This window comes from Maniola jurtina, chromosome 5 (genome assembly GCF_905333055.1).
Source record: "Maniola jurtina chromosome 5, ilManJurt1.1, whole genome shotgun sequence".
Taxonomy (NCBI): Eukaryota; Metazoa; Arthropoda; class Insecta; order Lepidoptera; family Nymphalidae; genus Maniola; species Maniola jurtina.
Genome location: NC_060033.1, coordinates 11,565,664 through 11,586,659, shown reverse-complemented (window position 1 = coordinate 11,586,659; position 20,996 = coordinate 11,565,664). Strand labels below are relative to the sequence as shown.

Sequence of the window (20,996 nt, the reverse complement as noted above, 5' to 3'; positions counted from 1 at the left end):
CGCCGCCGTTAAAGTATGCAAAAGGTACTCAAAGAGCAGACTAATCTTGTAATACTGTTTGTTCTATTTCGACTCTCTTTTATGTTTGACGACTAATATGTTTCACTGGTCGAACGACACCTTGCTTCTGGAATAGACTTTATAGAGACCAGACCACCAAAAGGATTGTTGTTGTTCTGGCTAACATGAGTTTGCCATACTACTATTAACCCAACAGCTACGTCCAAAGATAGACAGATAAGGGCTAATAAAGACTACTAATACTAATTAATTCTACCAACGAAAAATGGTTACTAATATTTTTCAAAGATCAATTTACAATGACTAAGCTAGATGGCTAAATTCTCGATATCACTGCAAAAAAATTATAGGGTCGAAACGAGTGGTTGGACCAATGACCGGCTGAAGTGACATGTATGTCACTTCCACCGAAAAAAGATTTGAGATACTCTAAAGCAATCTCTCAAATCGCGCCTGAAGAACTTTTACTTCATTAAAAAAAGTCTTTCTTTGTGCCGAAAACTTCCAAGTATTTAATAAGACTCAAGAATAAGAATACGTGGAATTTTCTTCGCGATTATAAGTATCTAGTTCCGTTGATACGTAGAACCGTTTTGGATCTGTACGGATTTTGGTTGCATAAACGTAAAGTATTTACTTAGTTCATAAACTAAGAGGAATAAAACCCTGCTCCGACGTTGAACGTACTTACCTAATTCTCACAGCCTTGCATATCTGTGAGGCATTACATCATGCGCCAGAGCTGTACAACGGTGGTCCCTTTACGTTTAAGCGATACCTACCAGCACTTGTCTGATCAGTCGATAACTGTAAGCTAATTTCACACCACGATGCGGCCCGTAAGACGCAAAAAATGTACGCAAAACTGGAAATGCGTCTGAACTTGACCAATAAGGGTAGGCGCAACGATGATGATGCTGAAATGACTTTTGCTCACGCATTTCTAAGCCACGCCCGATGCTGTTGACGTTACCACTGCTATTTTTGACATAGTGTTTATCTTCGAATCAACTAGGTACTTACAGAGTAGTTATACCTTGGGATCAAGTTAGGCTGCATACGGCCCGGTATCCACCTAAGTGGAGTGCAGAAGAGATGTGTACAGTCAACAATCAGTTTTTTAAAAGATGAAGATGACGTGATAATTTTTTCATGTCATCTATTATGAATCTGACTGGTCGACTGAATATAATATGTCTCCTCTCCTTTTTGGTAGACTAAACGTCTACCAAGTAAGTACCTACCAACAGATGTGTTTGCACTACAAATTAAAAAATGCGGTATGGCGGCGTTTGCTCCTCTCGTGGATCTTGCGGATCTTACGCCCGTGTGCGCGAAGTCTAAGAGCCAGTCCACACGGCGCGTTGCGTCAGCGTTGCGTCGACGCAGCGCTACCACTGCGTTGTTTTACATACAAATAACCAAGGTGTTCACACGGCGCGCTGCGTCGTCGCAACGCACACATGACGGACAGCAGCCCCCGAGACGAAGCGGGAGGGGGTGTACTCGTGCGACGTCGGAGCGTCAGCGCTCAGTTGCTTGTGCGTTGACAGAGAGGATACACGGAAGCTCATTTCGTTTTACGTTTACGTTTTTGTATTTAGTTTTATTTGCAGGGTAATTAGTTTTATTTGCAGGGTAAAATGAATACCATTGAAGAAATTGACATAGATTACTTGATTACATTGATACAGGAAAGGGAAATTATATGGGACAAGTCAAACGTAGATTTTAAAAATAAAAATTTAAAAACAAAAGCCTGGGAAGACATATCAAAAGTTTTATTTCCTGATTACGAGAATTTCACAGCTGAACGAAAAAATAAAGTTGGTGAGTTCACAGTACAGATATTTATGTTTTTTTTATTTAAGAGGGCTTTCAAGATTTTCTTGCACCGCCAATTCCGCGATCAGTACAAAATTAATATCTCGACACTCTAAAATTTTAAAACTTAGGGAATTTAGATTAGCGTGAGTACTATTTTATTACTTAGCTCAAAACTAACCTAGACTACGCTGAGTAGGTATAAAATATTATTTTTTTACTGATCGCGGAATTGGCGGTGCAAGAAAATCTTGAAAACCCTCATAATACAATTATACCTTATTTAGCTGCCAAGGCAGAGTTCCTCTAGTCATAAAATAGGTCGCATATTGCTGTCTTATGACATTCGGTGCTGTCTGTTCTTCATGTACGGGTTGTATTGGGAGAAATTCATCAACACTTATAGCAAATTTATCTCTTTGTCTAAAACCATCTCGATCAGCGACAAAATTGTGTAATACACAACATGCTTTTATAATGTCAGTAGCGAAGTCATAGGACACGTCTATCGGTCTGTGAAAAATGCGCCATTTGTTAGCCATAATCCCAAAAGCGCATTCGACATATCTTCTGGCTCTGCTTAGACGGTAATTGAAAACCTTTTGTTGTAAGTCGAGATTTTGACCGCCATATGGACGCATAATATGTTTGCTCAGTCCAAAAGCTTCGTCACCCACAAATACATACGGGGTTGGTATATTGCTACCAGAGAGTGGCTGGGGTTGAGGTAGTGGTAAGTTGTTGTTAATCATTAGCTCGTACAGTTTAGAATTTTGTAATATGGTTGAATCGCATTCTTTTCCGTATGCACCGATGTCGACAAATACGAATTTGTAATTTGAATCCACAATAGCTAGCAACACAATCGAAAAAAAGGCTTTATAATTAAAAAAAAGTGAGCCACTATTTGCAGGATTACACACGCGGATATGTTTGCCGTCGATGGCACCAACACATTGAGGAAAATTTGCCTTTACATCAAAACCCCTCGCTATTGTTTGGAAACTTTCAGTTGTCAGTTCAGGGATGTTGTCTCGAAGAAGATTGGTCCATATAGCACGACAAACTCTTTGTATTATATATGCAATAGTAGATTTTCCCCGTTTGAATTTGAAATGTAAATCAGTTATTGAATTTCCACTTCCTAGGTATCTGAAAAGAAAATAATTATTATAATATGCATTTATGAGATAGATAGATACCCGAAAAAAAATACTGACATATTCAGACATCGATAGCAAATAACTTTCTCTATGTAACCAATTAATTCTGGAATCGCGAAAAAAATAGCAGCTGTTGCATACATTTTGATTCAGTAGGTATTGCTTTTTGTATGTAACAGCTGTTATATTTTCACGATTCCAGAGTCGGTCACATAGTGTTTGTTAACGATATCTGAATATGTCATTAAATTTTATCGAGAAATTCACTATGTATAAATTATTAAATCATGTTTACTATTGGTTTTGCAGGTAATGATTTAATAAAAAAATGGAGAAGTGTAAAAGATAATTACTTCAGATATTCAAAAAAATTAAAAGAAGCATCAAAATCGGGCTCGGGCGCTACGAAACTGAAGAAGTATCATTTATACAATCAACTCCTTTTTTTGAGAAAAGTGGAACAAAATGCCACCGAATCTAGCTTAGACTCGCCTAGAGAAATCAACAATGAATCTACGTCTACAAATGATGACATTACCACAGACAACACTCCGCGCTATGTTCCAGTCGCGCGCAAAAGGGCAATGCAAATGGATGAGTTTGAAAGAGAAGGACTAAAACTTCTCAAGGAGCCGGAAAATCGCCATATGTCCTTTTTCAGAGCTATATTGCCATCTATTCAAGAATTTTCCGACCGAGAAACTCTCCGTTTCCAAAGTAAAGTTATACAAATTATAGATGAAATGCGGTATGGACAAACATCATCATATGTGAGTGGCCCATCAACGTCTCACCAACCACCATATGGGTATCAAACAGCAAATTTTCAAAGTACATACATTTCTGATTTTAATAATTCAATTACATCTCCAGAAACATCTCAAGCAAGTGAAGAAACTGAATACGATTTTTCTAATTTGTAATTACTGGATGATATCTCTCTTAAATAATGTCTAAATTTAAAATTATGACAATTGCTGATTATTTGTGAGTTGATTACTCTCTTAAATAATGTCTAAATTTAAAATTATGACAATTGCTGATTATTTGTGAGTTGATTACTAATTAAACAAACCAAAAAAACTGTTATATTTTTATTACTTAAATATATTTATATAGTTACCTTAAAGTGATTCCCAGCATTTCTACTGGTTCCACTGGATTCCTCATATTAGTATAGTTTTTTCGTATGTGTGGTTCTAAGGACTTCAATAAACATTCGAAGCTGGATACACTCATTCTAAAAAAATTATAAAACTTCTTTTCGTCTAATAGCAACTCCCGATATTCTAAAAAAAAAAAAACTGTCCATCACGATTTCTTAATGAAATGAAAGGACTGATCCAGTACCGTCTTGTGATCTTGCGTCGATTTCGGCGGTGACGTAGTAATAGGAGCAATGCTAGACGTCTTTTCCGATCCATGATTTGCTATAGACTGACTGCGAATTTTTTTCAAAATACTTGCCGCAACTGTGCGTCGCCGCTGCGCCGACGGAACGTTGACTGCGTCATAGTAACGCTGCAGCGCCCGTGTGGCCGGCTATGCGTCAAAATATTTGCGTTGCGACGACGCAACGCAACGCAACGCGCCGTGTGGACACGCTCTAAGCGAAACAAGCACTTGTTAGATCACTACTCACTCGTATCCCTCGAGATTTACATAGATAGTGGATATACTGGTATTTGATTTTACGTAATTACATAGACATTGAATGTAGCTGCGAGAAAGATTGTTTTATTTTAATTGGCTTGTATAAATAAAGCTGATTAAAAAGCAGTCTTGATAACAACCAACTTGTCTAAAAGAAAGCCGACTAAAGTTGTCACTTTCGATTTTATCGAATTGCTTTATGAGAAATGTAGCTGCATGACTTGCCCATGTAATGAAGCAAGTACTTAATTGATAATAAAGTGTGAAAATAATTGATGAAATCGTCATCAAAAACTTCAATATTAGTAATAAAAACAGTTTGCTATTTCATGAAAAAGTAGCGGTTGAAGCGAAAACGAAAACACCTTACCAGATTCCCGATCCCTACGCTACCCGGAAGTGGATCCGTATGACCTTGGAAACCACGGTCTCGGGGGTATGCAGACTACTCAGGTTCAATAAACCGAAGCGTCATAAGCCAAGTTCCGAGTCATGTAGGAAGACGTTGCCTTCAAGCCCTAGGGCTGATGAAGTTAAGTTAATCGGGGTGCTGGCCTCAAGGTAGTGCCTTCCTACCTGTATCCTTTTATTTTTGGCCTGGCCTCGCTTTTCTAAGGCGTAGACTTTATTGTAAAATCTTCTTTCTCCGTGTAGTGTCGAATATGGTGGTGTCGCCATTCCTTTGCGTTGCTGTCAATTCAGGTAGGTACTTGTGGTGACCGGGACCGCAGAAGCTCGTGAGATCGTGTTATCATTTTGGAAAATATGAGCTCCTTGAATATAAAGCCGGTATACACGGCTTCGCCGGTCGCCCGCCTGGGGGCTTGTCTGCAAGCAATAAATCGCTTAACTGCACCAGGCCTATCGCATCAAGCAATAAAGAAAAAATTAAAAAATATACCCGTGCGTGGCGGCAGCATTAAGCTACTTTCAAGCCCATAATAGGTCAAGGCCGCCCATACATAAGCTCGCCGCTAATGGGCGATAAGAAGCAGTCAAACATTTCTCGATACTTGCAACAGCACGCGGTAATGTTAACAGCAAAGATACTGATTCAGAGCGGTGCAATAAAATACCAAGTTTATATACCTGCTGTGCAATTATTGACTGAGGCGTTGTATTTACAATTATCGATATCGTAATAATTATATTTCGCTATTTTTCGGGCGATATTAAGGGTCTATCATACGGCATAAAATAGAAATAAGTTTTAGAAAATGACCAGTAATGAACGAGTAGGAACTTGTACATGTTTGATGTAGCAGCCATCTGTGAATATGATGCTTGCAAACCAAGTCATAGGAAGCGGCATAGAGGCTGGACACTGTATCATTTTTAGTATAGCCTTATAGTTTCACCCACACCCAGTCCGTTTGTCCGTCCGTCTGTATGTGTATCACAGCTATTTCAAAAATAAACTATCAATGCTATAAAGTTGAAGCACAGAAGCGTAGCTTAAATATAAACGTGTTACCGCTACTCAATATCCACATAGCTTGCACCATGTAGGGATCCCGTATAGGCTGCTTTTATCAGGGTAATACCTAAATAAAAAAATTTCCACTGGATTTTAAAATAACCTAAATTCACGCTAATGACATTTGTATAAGTATACATAGAAGTCATTGATTCGCGCGGATGAAATCGCGGGTATCATCTAGTTTCATATAAATATGCGAACGAAACCATAGCCAAGTTATTCCAATTGAGAAGAAGTAGAGTAGGGCTCTATTTAGAATGTCATTGCTACTATTCGTTTCAATCACAATTCAATTCGGTTGGCTCTTCTAATCGTGTTGACGTTTTCAATAAATCGGGCTCCTCACGATCTGTTCGCGCGGCACCCCGCACCAGCCCCAATGAAAGGACGGTACAGTGTAACTGGATAACAGATTGTGCTACGAACACTTTTACCTAGAATAAAATTGTTTGGACATAAAACATGTGTAAGTAAAGTATATTGTAAAAATGAAAGTAGATATTGGTTATTTATTTTTCTATGTTTGAAATTTATTTTATCCTCTAAAATGTAAAAAGAAATAGATAAGATGGCTACCTAAGGTTATTGACAATGGGGTTGTAACACCCTAATAGTTCACTCTGCCAATACCGCATCGTAATTCTCGTTGCCGTAAAGCCCTTTCATATGATTCTTGGTATAGTTATCTTACTTTGAAAATTGAAAGTACCTATATTACCTACATTTAATTTTTTTTGTGATGTAACAACAAATTCACGGTTTTCGGATTTTTTCCTTTACTTGTGCTTATAATACCTACCTACCTGCCAAACTTCATGATTTTAGGTCAACGGGAAGGACCCTATAAGTTTTCTTGACAGACACTACATACTGACAGACGGACAGACAGGCAACGAAGTGATGCTATTACGGTTCCTTTTTTCCTTTTGAGGTTCGGAACCCTAAAAAAAACTAAAAATTATCTCTTTCTGGGTAATCGCAATTTCTCCTGTAACTTCTACTCTGCACACATCGTAAACTGGCACAGACTGTTTACATGACTCATGATCGTGCGCCCGCGCCGCTTGTACAACGACCTCCGCGTCGCTGATTGTTCCGCATTGTCGACGTACTTCAATAAAAATTAATAATGCGTTTATGCTACCAATTTGGTGGGTATTTATTTAGTAAAATATAATAATGTGCTAGGTTTTACCACCAATATACCGTTTAAATCCATACTCCATAATATCCATCCATATGCATAATATTATAAATGCGAAAGTTGTCTTTCTGTCTGTTAGCTTTTCACGGCCCAACAGTTTTACCGATATTGATCTTTGGTGCAGAGTTAGCTTACATCCCGGGGATGTACAAAAGCTACTTTTTATTTAGGAGTAGTAATTTTTAATTCCACGTGGACGAAGTCGCGGGCATCATCTAGTTACATATATAAGGTGTATTAGGAAAAATTTATAACAGAGAGTTAAAGCCAAGGAGATGAGAATAATTAATGATATTCTAGAAATTCGATAAAAAGATACAGTACCTACTTAATAAAAAGCTAAAAAACGGCAAACATTAAACAAATGTTTGTTTAATGCGTCAACAATCAGCAAAAAGCAATTAAAACTCCTTAATTAACTCAGTCATCTCCCAAACATAATACCGTGCCTTTCGTTAATGTTTAAGTTAGTTACAAATTCAGCGCGGATAATTTTAGAACATCAACAACAAATAAGAACAGAAAATAAATGTTAATTTGTCAAATTAGCATTTAAGTTGGTAGAATCCTGTCTTCCGCAACGTCTTGTTTGTCTGTCTTGATTTGTATTTAAACCATTAACTTTTATTAATACATGCGGGACTTGCGATTTTGACCTGTTTTGAAGTAACTTGATTTTCGCCTATTTTAGCGCTAATAGCAGCAGTGAGCGTCATTGAAATTGAAATATGCTTTATTGTGCACCATCATAAAAAGAAACACAAAAATAAAACATTACACAACAAAAAAAAGTAAGTAGCACAATTTGGTGGCCTTATCGTTGTGAGATGTGAGCGTATTCGAAACTAAATGTTAGTGATGAGACATCTGTCAACATAGTGTCAACAAGAAGACCATTTGATACCAAGTGTCAACTTTAAGTCCCGGTACGCTCGGTCGGTACACTCGGTATATCACACCTCTTCCAGAGTATTTTTATAATAATGTCCATTTCAGTTTAAACTAACAAAACCACTTGTGAATCAATCGTTATACTAACACTTGAATAGCAATAATGGCAGGATGAGGAAGGCTAATGACCAGGTGTGGTTACGCGGTAGCGCCTATGATCAACAATGGACATCTGAAATGATGATGATGAATAGCAATCCAGATTTTATAATCAAACTACTTAGTCGATGCTAAACTTCTCATAACTTGTGTATGTTAATAGTTCAAACGCTTCAATATTTCGATCGTAAACTTTCGCAGCACTATTATCTCATACGACGACGTGTGTGTTAATGTAAGCTATAAATAAAAGCGATGCCTACAGCTGTTACGCGTCGTAAAGTGCCATGTAGGCGCATCTGATATTTCACAAACAACGTTGTTTTAAATGAATGGATATCGGCCTTGACTTAAAGTCTTAAATCTGTAAAACTGTTCGCACATTACAGCTAGCACCACAAATTTTACACACGCCTGCCGAATGCGATGCATTTTTCGCTGAAACGAATAACGCGAATGACGAACAGTTTGACTTCATTGACCCATCGGTAGCACGCAAAAATACAGATGACAATCGCAGCAGCTGTATTTCTTTGATGGATGGATGGACTTATTAATCCATCAGCCTATATTATGCACCCACTACTAGACATAGGCCTTTTGAAGAGTGCGCCGCCACACACGGTCCTCCACCTTCCTCTTCTGCCTACTTTTCGCCTCAATTTAAAGTTATCATTCCGACGCATTGGAGGTCATCCCACACTGTGATTTTCTATAAGCAGTTGCCATTTTAGAACGCATCTGCTTTAACAGCCATCATTTCTGTCAAAGACATGGTCTGCTTACTGCCACTTCATCTCACAAATCGTTAGAGATATTATGCCAGTTGCTTTGGTTTTTCGACGGGTTTCCTCGTTGCGGATTTTCCCTCAAACTTAACACAGCCTGCAAAGCGGACGGAAAGGTTAACACATAGTGACGTTATTCGCATTTACAGTACTGAAAAATGCCTGTAAAACGGCAAGTGCGTGCGGCTTCGTTATTTGCGATCAGCATTACCCGAATCTTTGCGAAAGAACAATAGCACACCTGGAGATCATCCATAATAAGCGTTAAATGTATGCTCTCTCTTTCACGCATATAGGAATTGTTGTTGATTAAAATGGAATGGCAGTTGAAAGGTGAATGATGTGATGCTTGGCTTAGTCTCCGGTCAGTCTCGATGCGCGCACGCCGCCGTTCGCGCGGTTACAACGCGTTATCCAATTCGAATTGAGTTGACGCGTTCTGAATTCGAAATTTTAAATTTGAAGTTTATCGATGTTTTTATTTTATTTTTGCTGCTTGTGTTGCTAGTGTTATGATTTATGGTGGTTTATTTATTTTATCATTTTGTTACCAGTGATGGAAATATTAATCTTTATAATTTACTACAACCGTCTGCTTAGTAGTATATTTATTTATTGTTAACTACATAACAGATTCTGCGCGTGCTCTAAAATATAATCAACTTAGGTATATGATTATTTTACAGAGAATATACCTACGTAGGTACATACCTGTTATTGTTATTTTGGTCTAAACTTAAAAGGCCGATTATTCAATCGCAGAATTTAACTGAGAAATAAAGACGTTGCGACAGTTATTTTTTGGAAATTTTGTTAAAATAAAAACAATTTTTTCGGTTATTCAAAGATCAGCCCATAATTTTTAAATTGTGTTTGTTAATATGAACCAAGTAAATAATTTATGAAATATCATTTTGCATTTATATCAATCACGTCTGATCATATCTCGATTAACCCAACTCAAAATACTTAAATGCTTTATTACGACATTATTCATCAAACCATTGTACAAATTAATAACGAGAACTTATACTATAAATAGTAGTAAATTATTCCGTAATTCAAGGAACATATTTATTAGGAAAAGCTAGAACTGTGAACAAATGATAACAACCTCGCATTTGTTTATACTCATATTTCCTCATTATATTGCCATTAAGTAAACATGGATTATGTATTACTATGGATTAACAATTTTAATTAAATACTTAGACATCCTTACTTTAACTTTAATATTGTTAATAATATAATTTTAATAAAGATGAACTTTAGTAAAAATATAGTCAAGGAACAAGTGTAAATTAAAAATTTATAACCCCCCCGACACGTGAAGGTTACAGTAACTAGAAAGGAGCTTATAACTTTCAAATGGCTGAACCGATTTTCTTGGATTATAGGAACACTCGATCAAGCCACCTATCAAACAAAAAAAACTAAATTAAAATCGGTTCCTTAGTATAGGAGCTACGATGCCACAGACGGATACACAAAATAAACACACATACACACGTCAAACTTATAACACCCCTCTTTTTGGGTCGGGGGTTAAAAATAGGACAGCCATAGGGCAGCAAATAAATTAACGTAATATTCAAATACTGTGCCAAATGTCTATTAAAACAAAAAAATATTTTATTCAGTAGTACAAATTTCGAAACGAAAACATGTCCAGAGGTAGCAAAACTTTCTGGCGTTGAATCTGAATTCCGAATAGCTCTCGGCAACGGGACGATTGAACTGTTAGCCGAGACTTGGAATCGCTCCAACATTCAAAATTGGCCTGATAGTTTCATTGTATTCCTATAAAACAATAGCCTATTTATAAGTGAACCTAAACATGACACGGTACCGGCTGTAAAAACCGGTTGAACTCGCCGAAAAGAAATTAAATGTTTGAAAGCACCGTAAAAGTTCTTTTAATGAAACAGCGTTTGGGTGCAGTTTCAGGAAATAGAGTTTGCGCTATATGGTGGAAAGTTTACAGAAGGTTTATGTTTCCTGCTGTAAGCTTTTAAAACTAACGACTCTCTCCATATCATTGTCCTTCAATATACACAATAGTAAAGTCAGCCATCCACGTCCGTTTTTATTTAAAGCGTTTATTTTTGCAGTACGAATGATAATTAACAATTTAAATATTATTTATTATGGTCATATACTTGCATTTAATAATTTGTGATTTTCAAATACTTAAATTGTGCCTAGGTATTAATATAGAGACATTTATTTACTGTCAGACAGACAACATAATGATTTATCAATAAGTACACCTTAGAGAATCGACGGGTTATTCAAGATTTTACCAGTAAATTAATTTAATCAAGACTACACTAGTAAATTAAGTTTCTCTAGTCGAAGGTTGCTAAATAACATGCGAAGCCACAGCCCGTAAGCTAGTAAAGGATAAACTATGGACTATAGTAATCTCAAATTTATAAAGCACCTACTATAGAAATTCCTGGCATAAAGGTACAAGAAGCCCCAAATATACCATAAATGAAATAAGTGCGGGTCTATTGGAGTGGGGTTTACTCATAATATAATGTGCGGTTAGAAAATATTTATATAATGTAAAAAGCTGAGTCAACCAAACTAGATGTCCACTGATACATCCGTATATCACCTCTGAATCAGTTAATCCAAAATAGATAGTGGTTTTAACTGTCACAGTGACGCCGCTCATGATTTTGCTGGAGAAAATACATTCTGACTGAGACGATAGTCGGTCACGTTTCAAGTTTCTGGAAGAACATCAAAAACCACTTGCAAATATTTTTTGTAGTGCTACCCCTATTAGTCAAGTTTATTCCGTGAGCGGAAATGACAAAAAGTTTATGTGATGATATTTTATGAAAGTTTTTGCTAACCTAGCTGTACTGGTGTAGATAGCTTCGGGCAAAGGGACGGGAAAATCATTCTGAAAATATACAGCCCTCACTGATAGAACAAAATCTAGCATATCTAAATATACCCTAGCTGTACTGTATATATAGGTACTGGTAGTAATAGTAGATATATTACCACAATCATAAGCAGTTAATACTAAACGTTACTAACAATATAATGCTTATAATACCCGGAAAACACGACCACATACGCGATGCAGTAATAAAAGCTTAAAGACATGTCTGTCGTAATATATCCCCGCTGGTCTATAATACTAGAGATTTTACGCAAGCGACCAGAAATTATGGGTTCGGTCGTAATAACCCATTTACTACGATCCGCAAAGAGCTCGAGGGGAACGAACAAAGATTAATCTTGAAATGTGCTTCGAATTTTCTCGAATGCCTTTTTGCATTGGATGAAATTTTTTTCGTTGTTTACATTCGGCATTTCATTGTGTACGTATTTCATTTGAATATATGCACGTACTAGTGACCTAGTTTCTTCCATCTTTATATAAACAAGTTACCTACCATGTATCATTGCCTCCCGTTTAAAATTTTGTGTCAAACTGTTTGTTCTCAACTTTGCGTACGATTAGGGTCGAACTTGAACGTCTCTTTTATATTTCTAGTTCGCTTTAGTGCTATGAAGTTCTCCTTGATCGACTTAGTTTACTCAGTTCTTCACTCCGTCCATATTTGCAATGTTAAAGCGTTTCTGCCGCTAATTATCTTTGATGTTATACTCGGTTGGAATGTGAACGCGAAAGGAATAGGCAACTCGTCCCATAAGATATTTTACGAGTGTGCGTATGACATGACAGCCAGCGGCTGTTGTTAAACAAACGTCTATACAAATAGGCGCATGCTGATTCATGGATCCAGCTTCAAACTTCAACAGCTTTCTGGAGTATATTTAGTTAAGTGTCGAGTTTCTGAAGTGATGTCGTTGCTGACTTCTGTCTTATTAGGGAACATGCTTAGAGAGTTGGAAAGTGGAAATATGAAATTAGAAATGTGAGTTAGTTTAATCGGTTAATGGCCTAGTTCCAAAATCTTATATCATTATTTATCTCGTTGAAACTTGATTAAACTTTATGTTTGTTAGTACCTACCTAATAGATGTCCTTCTGTGTTTTGAAGTATAATAACTTTAACTTCTGTTTTATGTAATTGCTTATAACTTTCTGTTTTGTTTGTGTGGTTCTTGACTTGGTAATGTTTTGTGTATTCAACAATGACTCCGCCAATGTGTACAAATTAAATAAAAATACAAAAAAAAACTCGATTCTTATGTTCTTGTTAAGTAGCACATTAAACCACTGTCAGTCACTACTTTCACTAACTCAAAATCTTTCATCCTATTCTTGGCACATCTTTACATAAGTTTTACCAAAGATCTCTGGAGCTTCGGACCTTTACGTTACTCATTTACTCTTATGTGGAAAATGTTTTTCTAGTAGGTACTTGAAATACAGAGATGGCTTGTTTAATATGAGCCAGCTGGCAAAATGGTAGCAATAGTTAATACGTCGTGTAAGTGCGACATTTTAAATTATTACACATTAAAGGTATTATTTACTGGCCTTATTTACAAATTTATATGATATGGTAAACATAGATCGATAAAATATATATTTTTAATACAGTTGCTCAAAAAGTAGCGTATTGCAGGGACGTATAGCGTTCGGGATGTGGGCTATTACATAATCGTGCTTTTTGTTTTACCTTTCCCGCACTCGTGCTTTTTCTTTCCCAACTGTCAAAATATTAAAAAGAAAAACCAACCATGAAGTTTTTACTAAAAAAATTCATAGAAGTTTTTATGATACATGCAAATACGTATATTTCTAAAAAGAAGCTACTAATTTGTTTCAATATCAGATTTAATGATTTGATTGAATGAGTTTGGTTAGGTTTCATTTCATTTCATCTCATTAAATTTCATTTTCATTTCATATCAATAAAAAACTTCTACTGAAGACTTGGCTGTATGGGCATAGTTCCCTTTGCCTACCAGAATGGGTGAAGAAAAAAAAAACTCTACTTATATTCTACGGTTGGCGCCATTTTTCAGAAATTTTCTTTGCGAGTTTAGTTGATGGTTGCCTAAAATGAGTAATTTCGACCCTAGTTTTTTATATCTATTAACAATAAATTTGTTTTAAATTAAATTAAATTAAGTTAGTTGAGATTATTGTGTTTTTATTATTTTATTAAATTGCTTCATTTTTTCGCAACTGTATTAAAAATAGTCGTTCAGTACACGTGCGGAACCGTCATTGCAACTCGTTCCGACTGTCAACCCTCGCCTTCAGCTACGCCTCGGCTCGGGTAGACATTTGTCGGAACTCTTTGCAATGACAGCCTTTCCGCACTTGTAATGAAATATACTATTCCTTACGATTCAGCATATGTAATTTATTCGAAAGTAAAGTACTTAGGTGCAAAAAGAGGAAATAAAATTTCTCATGATATTTTTATGACACCTAATTATACAACTAATAAAATTTATTTATAACCATGTTATTCCTGCGACTGAATCCGTAAAGTAGAGATTATATTTATACTCACTCTATTTTCAAAAATTGATACTAGATTGGTATTTAAAAAAATACCCTTTTCATAGTTCTTCCATAGTTAAGACCAGTAAAACTTATGCTTGTAAATGTTGATTCTTCTTTAATATCTCTATTTTACTTTTTAATGTTTATTAAATTACCGCTATTATTATCATATTTTTTTTGTAACAAGGTTTTCCGCGGCAAAGACACACTTTATTTTTGCTTTGTCAATTTAAATAAGGTGTTTTACTTAAACACTATGCTACCGTTTAAATATAATTAAGTCGTTAATTAAATAGCTGTATTTCCTGTTAAATGATATTTTTTATGTTAAGAGGATCATTGTCAACGATCCCCCGTCGATTTCCTACGTATGATATTATTGTTCTCATCTCTATCTGCCCTGGTTCGTGTATTCTCGGTTCCTAGATCGGTGCATTTGTGATAACCAATTCTAATTGCTGTGATTGGCTGAATTTACCATGTTCTTGCTGCGACAGTGAGTTTGAGCCACTAGCGGAACAATGTTAGCCGGTCAGAAATGATTGCAATTAGTCAACCTGTATGACGTCCGTGTTCTGTTTTTGATTACAAAAAAGAAAAAATTGTTGTTGCAATCATCAATTTTAGCAAATAGTGAAAGAGAGTCGACCAATCAGAGGTCACAACTACCGTCACACTTTCTGTGAAACTATGGCAGTAGGCTTACCGAGTAATGAAAACAATTTTTCATTCTGTAATGTCATGTGGCAAGTAGGGTTGCCACCTGCCTCTTTTTGATTTACAGGCTACCACCATCAAAAATACGGGGTTTAGATTTGAAGAAATTTAAAAATTTGAAGTATTTGAAGAAATAGGCGGTGGTTCTCTCTGAAATGCATGGAAAGCCTATTTAGATATTTCAGTTTATTTGTAAGTTTTGTATTTTTTCTCTGTATGTTGCCGTGTCTTGATTGGTGAACTGTGTTTGCAATGTGATTTTAAATAAAAGATTTATTTATTTAAATAGCTTTTAAAAACTCTAGTTTTGTAAAGCAAAATGTTATACATTTCATGCATACAATCTTTGCATTTTAACTTAAATTTACATTTAAGTTGTAATTCCACCTTCACAGTATCAATACTATGGCCGTAGCCAGGAATCGATTTCGGGAGAGGTTTTATCAGGGCCGGAACTGAATCCTGTCATGAGGAAAATAACATTCGCTCAACTTTATGGGCTAATTACCTGGTTAGTGGAATTTCGCCTTTCAATTTGACAGTGAGATAAAATACAACAATAAAAAAGCGCGAGCGCAGTGAGCGTAAGTGTTTTTGGTTCAATACAGAAAAAATTAAAGTGAAAGGGAAACGAGTGTAGACATAGCAAGATTTTATTTTTAAAGCTTCCTATCCATACTAATATTACGAATACGACAGTATATCTATTTGCCTATCTATTTGTTACCCTTTCACGGCCCATCTTCTTTACCAAAATTTTGGTACTTACTATTCAGAGGTAACTTGCATCCCAGACATTTTTTTTAGGTGGCTTTTTAGCCCGGAAAATCCCCCACGGAATTTTTAAAAATCTAAATTCATGCAAACGAAATTGCGGGGTTTACACCAAGTAATAGAAATTCAAAGCGCGAGTGAAGTGAGCGCGAAATGTTTGATATATTTCCAAAAAAAAATTGGTAAGCAAATGCAAGAAATAGTGTAAGTATTATTTTAGGCTTAGGTTTTTGACGGCTTCCTAGGCGCAGTCGCCATTTCTAAATTTCTGGTCTGGTGGGAGGCTTCGGTCATGGCTAGTTATATGGTTAGTATGGCCCTAACGGCCAAGAAATTAGACTGCATCATCACTTACCACTAGAAAAGATTAAAGTCACGGGCTAACTTGTATAAAAAAAGGCTAACATCCTCAAACCAAGCCCCGCCGCCTTGGCTACGACCATGATCAATATCGAGTGGGTTTCGGCTACGCATTGCCGCAAAAGGAAAATATTCTTTCTACTGGACATAACGTCAGTGTTCGGTTTCGCCAGCCAAGTGCGAGTCAGACTCACGCACCGAGGGTTCCGATTCGGGTATTTTTTTCGACATTTTACACGAGAAATCAAAAACTGTTATGCATTAAAAAAAATATGCATAAAAATAAATAAAAATCTGTTTTAGAATGAACAGGTAAAGCCCTTTCATATGATAACCCACTTGATATATGTAGTTATCTTACTTTGAAAATTGAAAATACTAATATTTGTTCATGAACACATGACAGACGGATAGAAGGACAGATGGACAGACGGACAGACGGAAAGACAGACAGACTGATAGACAACGAAGTGATCCTATAAGAGTTCTTTTTGCTTTTGAGTTACGGAACCCTAAAAATATTTAGTTTTATTTGCCCCGTATTTTATTTTCATAATTACTGACATACGGGGTAACCAGTAAAATACGGGGCCTCTGGCAACCCTATTCGGAAAACACTGTCACATTCAAGTTAATGTCAAATATTTTGTTTTCAATTACAGAAAGCTGCATCAATCATTATTACAATATTTTCTTTGTTGTGATTGGCTGAATTTTTGAGTTTCAGCCAATAAACAGACTGTTTGCCAATTAAACGTCATAACAATATAAATGCCAGAAAGTTTAACCAAATAAAACAAACTTAATGAGAACCTAGTGAGAATGCAAACGGCACACAATTTATAATACATATTATGTTAGTCGTATATAATAGATATTATAGTAGTCGTTCACTTTGGTAATAGTCAGATTGTCATCAGTAAAATTGATATTGGTCGATGTATCGTAAATTATTGTTTCGGTGACAAATATTTTTATTATCTATTTATCTTTGAACAGAATGGAATAGAATGAAATGGAATGGAATACAATGATAAATTTTTATTCCTGTAAACTTTTAGGTAAACTTCAAAGTGTTTTTGGATGGTCAGAAAAATTTACCACTGGTTCGGAATGCCGTTCCTACGTTTTCTAGGGTTTCGTACCTCAAAATGAAAAACGGAACTCTTATAGGATCACTTTGTTGTCTATCTCTCTGTCTGTCGTGTGTGTCAAGAAAACCTCTAGGGTACTTCCCGTTGACTCAAAACCATGAAATTTGGCAGGTAACCTAACTGCGTAATTTTGGGTAGTTTTTTTAATCGATAAAGAAAGTTTGCGACATTGTTCAATAAAAAATTTGGATTCCAACTCCTCAATCCTGATGTTGCAGGGGACCTGACTACTAAAGCTAATGGGATTTAAAAAGTGTCGATTATTAATTGATATTGAAGGTATCTATACCAAGTAAACACTTTGTCGTTGACCTCAACCCTGATGCTGTAAGAAATTGCATTCCTAAATCCTGGTGATCCCTCGGGATTTGAAAAGGATAATCCGTTTAAATATTCTTACGTGATACAGAAACAAGTTGCATCCCGGGGACGAGCTATACGGAGAGGCAACTTTTGTTCTGGGAAATGAAAGGATCGGGATTTTTAAAAACCTAAATCCACGCGAGCGAAGCTGCGGGCATTAGCTAGTTGTAAATATATTTAGAAGCTACTATAAGATAATAGATAAGGTACTTATTTCCTTATATTTTTATTGTATGGCAGCGCGCGGTTTTAAATTATAAATTGCACGTCCTGTCCTTTTCTGTAATACATTTTTTTCTCAATATCTACCGCTTTATCTCATAGCAAGAGTCCGTAAGACATAATACAGTGAAAATAGGCAAAATATACAATTTTTCAGTTATAAAAAAAATATACAGTTTCCACGTCAGTACCTGTCGAATTTTTCTAACAGTGTAAGCAGCAGAGCTGAGTTTACCATCAAGTGTTGATATGTGGGTGTTCCATAGAAGCTTTGCATCTAACATTATACCGAGAAACACGGGGTTCTCCTTTATTTTCAACATATGATTATTTATCAATGAATTTATGTCATTTAAGGTCCTGGTATTGGGCAGTGTGAATTCAACACACTTAGATTTCTTTGCATTTGGAAGTAAATTGTTAGCAATAAATCAGAGAGTGACCTGTGATATGGCATTACATATAGTATACATTGTCAAAAATTATAATATTAAAGCTGTGCGTATTGCGTGAGGAATAGGTTGCAAGAGAGTTGCAACTTGCAGGGTTTGATGCATACGCTATTGCCAGCAAACATGAGACATATTTTTATCTACAGGCAACGTCTGAGTAGGTAACGCATACGTCTAACGCAAGTTGAAATGTATTTAGTTAGACCTATCGACAAGTTTGGAGTCGGGTGCAGTCTAAATGTGGCCCGTGTGTTTAGACTGTCCGTTTCTGTCAGTTTCACGTGTCGTCCCCCGCACTTCACCACCCCGCTTGCACAAATCGAGACAGCACGAAATTTTCAAGATTTCTGGGTGTAATTTCTGGTTTTCGTAGTTCCCACATAATTATAACAATATAAAATATATAACGATAATTTTTTTACTACATAATATTCATTAAATTTTCTAGGTCTGTGGTTTTTCCAAATTTCATTAAATTGCTTCGTTGTCTAGAAAAACGAGCACAAAGTTGGGCCTTTTTTTAAAGAAAAATACAAATCTTTGAGCCCCTGTAATTTTAAAACTACATATTTTTAGAAAAATCTAAAACACCACAGACACAGATATTAGTTTCTAGACTATGTCTGCAAAATTTCATGGACTTTGGTTGCTTAATATTCAAATGAAATGGGAACTACGATTGTATGGAGTAAGTGACGGAGAGAGCTCTGTTAATATTTACAAATTTATACTACTCGCTGGGACAAAATACTTAACTGGTTAATCAACGCGATAACAATAATTGGTGTTTTCATAAAAACTGGCTGGCACAACTTCTTTACGACCTGATAACCGAGTAAATTATTTATTAAATTCTTAAAAGCTTTTATTTAGTCTTTTTAACCCCCGACCCAAAAAGAGGGGTGTTATAAGTTTGACGTGTGTATCTGTGTGTCTGTGTATCTGTGTATCTGTGTCTCTGTGTATCTGTGTATCTGTGTATCTGTGTATCTGTCTGTGGCATCGTAGCGCCTAAATGAATGAACCGATTTTAATTTAGTTTTTTTTTTGTTTGAAAGGTGGCTTGATCGATAGTGTTCTTAGCTATAATCTAAAAAAATTGGTTCAGCCGTTTAAGAGTTATCAGCTCTTTTCTAGTTTTCTTGTAGAAAAGAAGGTTAGATAACCGTTAGGTTCATAATATTATGTCAATAGACAAATGTCAAGCTGTCAAGATGGACGTTGCCTAAATACATAATTATTTATTTGAAAATGATGTTTTGGAAAACTCAGATACTTTGGATCGTCGGGGGTGTTATAAATTTTTAATTTACACTTGTTATCATACAGGTTATTAATGTGTCATATTCATAATACCTACTAATCGTTGAAGTCTTCTGTTTACAGTTCTATTACATGTTCGATTTCGAAAAACAACTAATAATAATCATTTAGTTATCATCCACCCAGTTTCTAAAGATTTTCATGAAATCTTCACCCAATTAAAATGAACCCAACTCAATTGATCAAAAATACAATATTCGTAACATCACCAAAAAATGAACAAAATGCGTCAACTTGATAACCTCTCCCTATTATTAAAAAAAAAAAACCTATGGACCCTGAGTTTCGTTGATTGTGATTAACTTTGCCATGAACAATAATGACATGGAAGCGAGGTGATTAACCATATCAGTCAATGGGGAGGAGCTGATCCGTCTCACTAATTTCACTACACTTAATGATACGACGCGACGCACATTATCTTCTTATTCCCTTTTTTCCGCATACTTCCGCGTTATTTCCCAAGGTTGTCCTGTTAATCACTAGTTTTCTTGCCTCCCCTTTTCCTGTACATACGAGTATTTTGCCGTAAGCTACGAAAACCGTAATCAGTACATGTAATAAAACAAGTGTAAATTAAAAATTTGAAGACCGACAAGTGAAGTTTACAGTAACTAGAAAAGAACTGATAACTTTCAAACGGCTGAACCGATTTTCTTGGATTATAGCTAAGAACACTCTCGATCAAGCCACTTTTCAAACAAAAAAAAAATTAAATTAAAATTGGTTCTTTAGTTCAAGAGCTACGATGCTACAGACAGATACACAGAAACACACGTCAAACTTATAACACCCCTCTTTTTGGTTCAGGGGTTCGAAAGAATAATCTTGACTCACTCACTGACTGACTCATCAATGCCCAGCCCAAATTCTTGGACCTAGAAAACTTACATTTCGCATAAAGATTTCCTTTATGATGCAGATTAGGGATAACACGAGATTTTTCGAAATTCTTACGGGAGCTTAGCCGTGAGAGGTCGCCAGTTATGAAGC

At 36.0% G+C, this 20,996-nt stretch overlaps 3 protein-coding genes across 10 annotated transcripts in view; 2 read left to right on the top strand and 1 right to left on the bottom strand.

Moving 5' to 3' along the window:
* LOC123865147 (focal adhesion kinase 1) overlaps positions 1–20,996 on the top strand; it is a 176,093-nt gene that overhangs the window by 111,719 nt on the left and 43,378 nt on the right. For 4 of the 8 annotated variants that reach the window (XM_045905995.1, XM_045905993.1, XM_045906004.1 and 1 more), the window contains exon 1: positions 9,558–9,705. The exons of the other annotated variants lie outside the window; for them this stretch is intronic. The gene's annotated coding sequence lies outside the window, so the exon portion shown is untranslated. Of the gene's footprint in view, positions 1–9,557; positions 9,706–20,996 lie in introns of those variants that run through there. 8 annotated transcript variants of the gene reach the window in all.
* On the top strand, positions 1,665–4,137 carry LOC123865167. Its single transcript, XM_045906041.1, has 2 exons — positions 1,665–1,851; positions 3,318–4,137. Exons 1-2 carry the CDS (start codon positions 1,665–1,667, stop codon positions 3,929–3,931), a joined length of 801 nt encoding a protein of 266 aa, XP_045761997.1. The 3' UTR covers positions 3,932–4,137.
* Positions 1,780–4,432, bottom strand: LOC123865161 (protein ALP1-like). Its single transcript, XM_045906029.1, has 3 exons — positions 4,359–4,432; positions 4,132–4,248; positions 1,780–2,997 (listed from the first exon to the last, which is right to left on the bottom strand). Exons 1-3 carry the CDS (start codon positions 4,430–4,432, stop codon positions 2,118–2,120), a joined length of 1,071 nt encoding a protein of 356 aa, XP_045761985.1. The 3' UTR covers positions 1,780–2,117.

Coding starts and splice junctions, on each gene's coding strand:
- LOC123865167 (XM_045906041.1), top strand. CDS start 1,665: ATGAATACCATTGAAGAAATTGACATAGATTACTTGATTACATTGATA. Junction 1,852..3,317: donor TGAACGAAAAAATAAAGTTG/GTGAGTTCACAG, acceptor TTGGTTTTGCAG/GTAATGATTTAATAAAAAAA.
- LOC123865161 (XM_045906029.1), bottom strand. CDS start 4,432: ATGGATCGGAAAAGACGTCTAGCATTGCTCCTATTACTACGTCACCGC. Junction 4,249..4,358: donor CGACGCAAGATCACAAGACG/GTACTGGATCAG, acceptor TAATTTTTTTAG/AATGAGTGTATCCAGCTTCG. Junction 2,998..4,131: donor ATGCTGGGAATCACTTTAAG/GTAACTATATAA, acceptor TTTTCTTTTCAG/ATACCTAGGAAGTGGAAATT.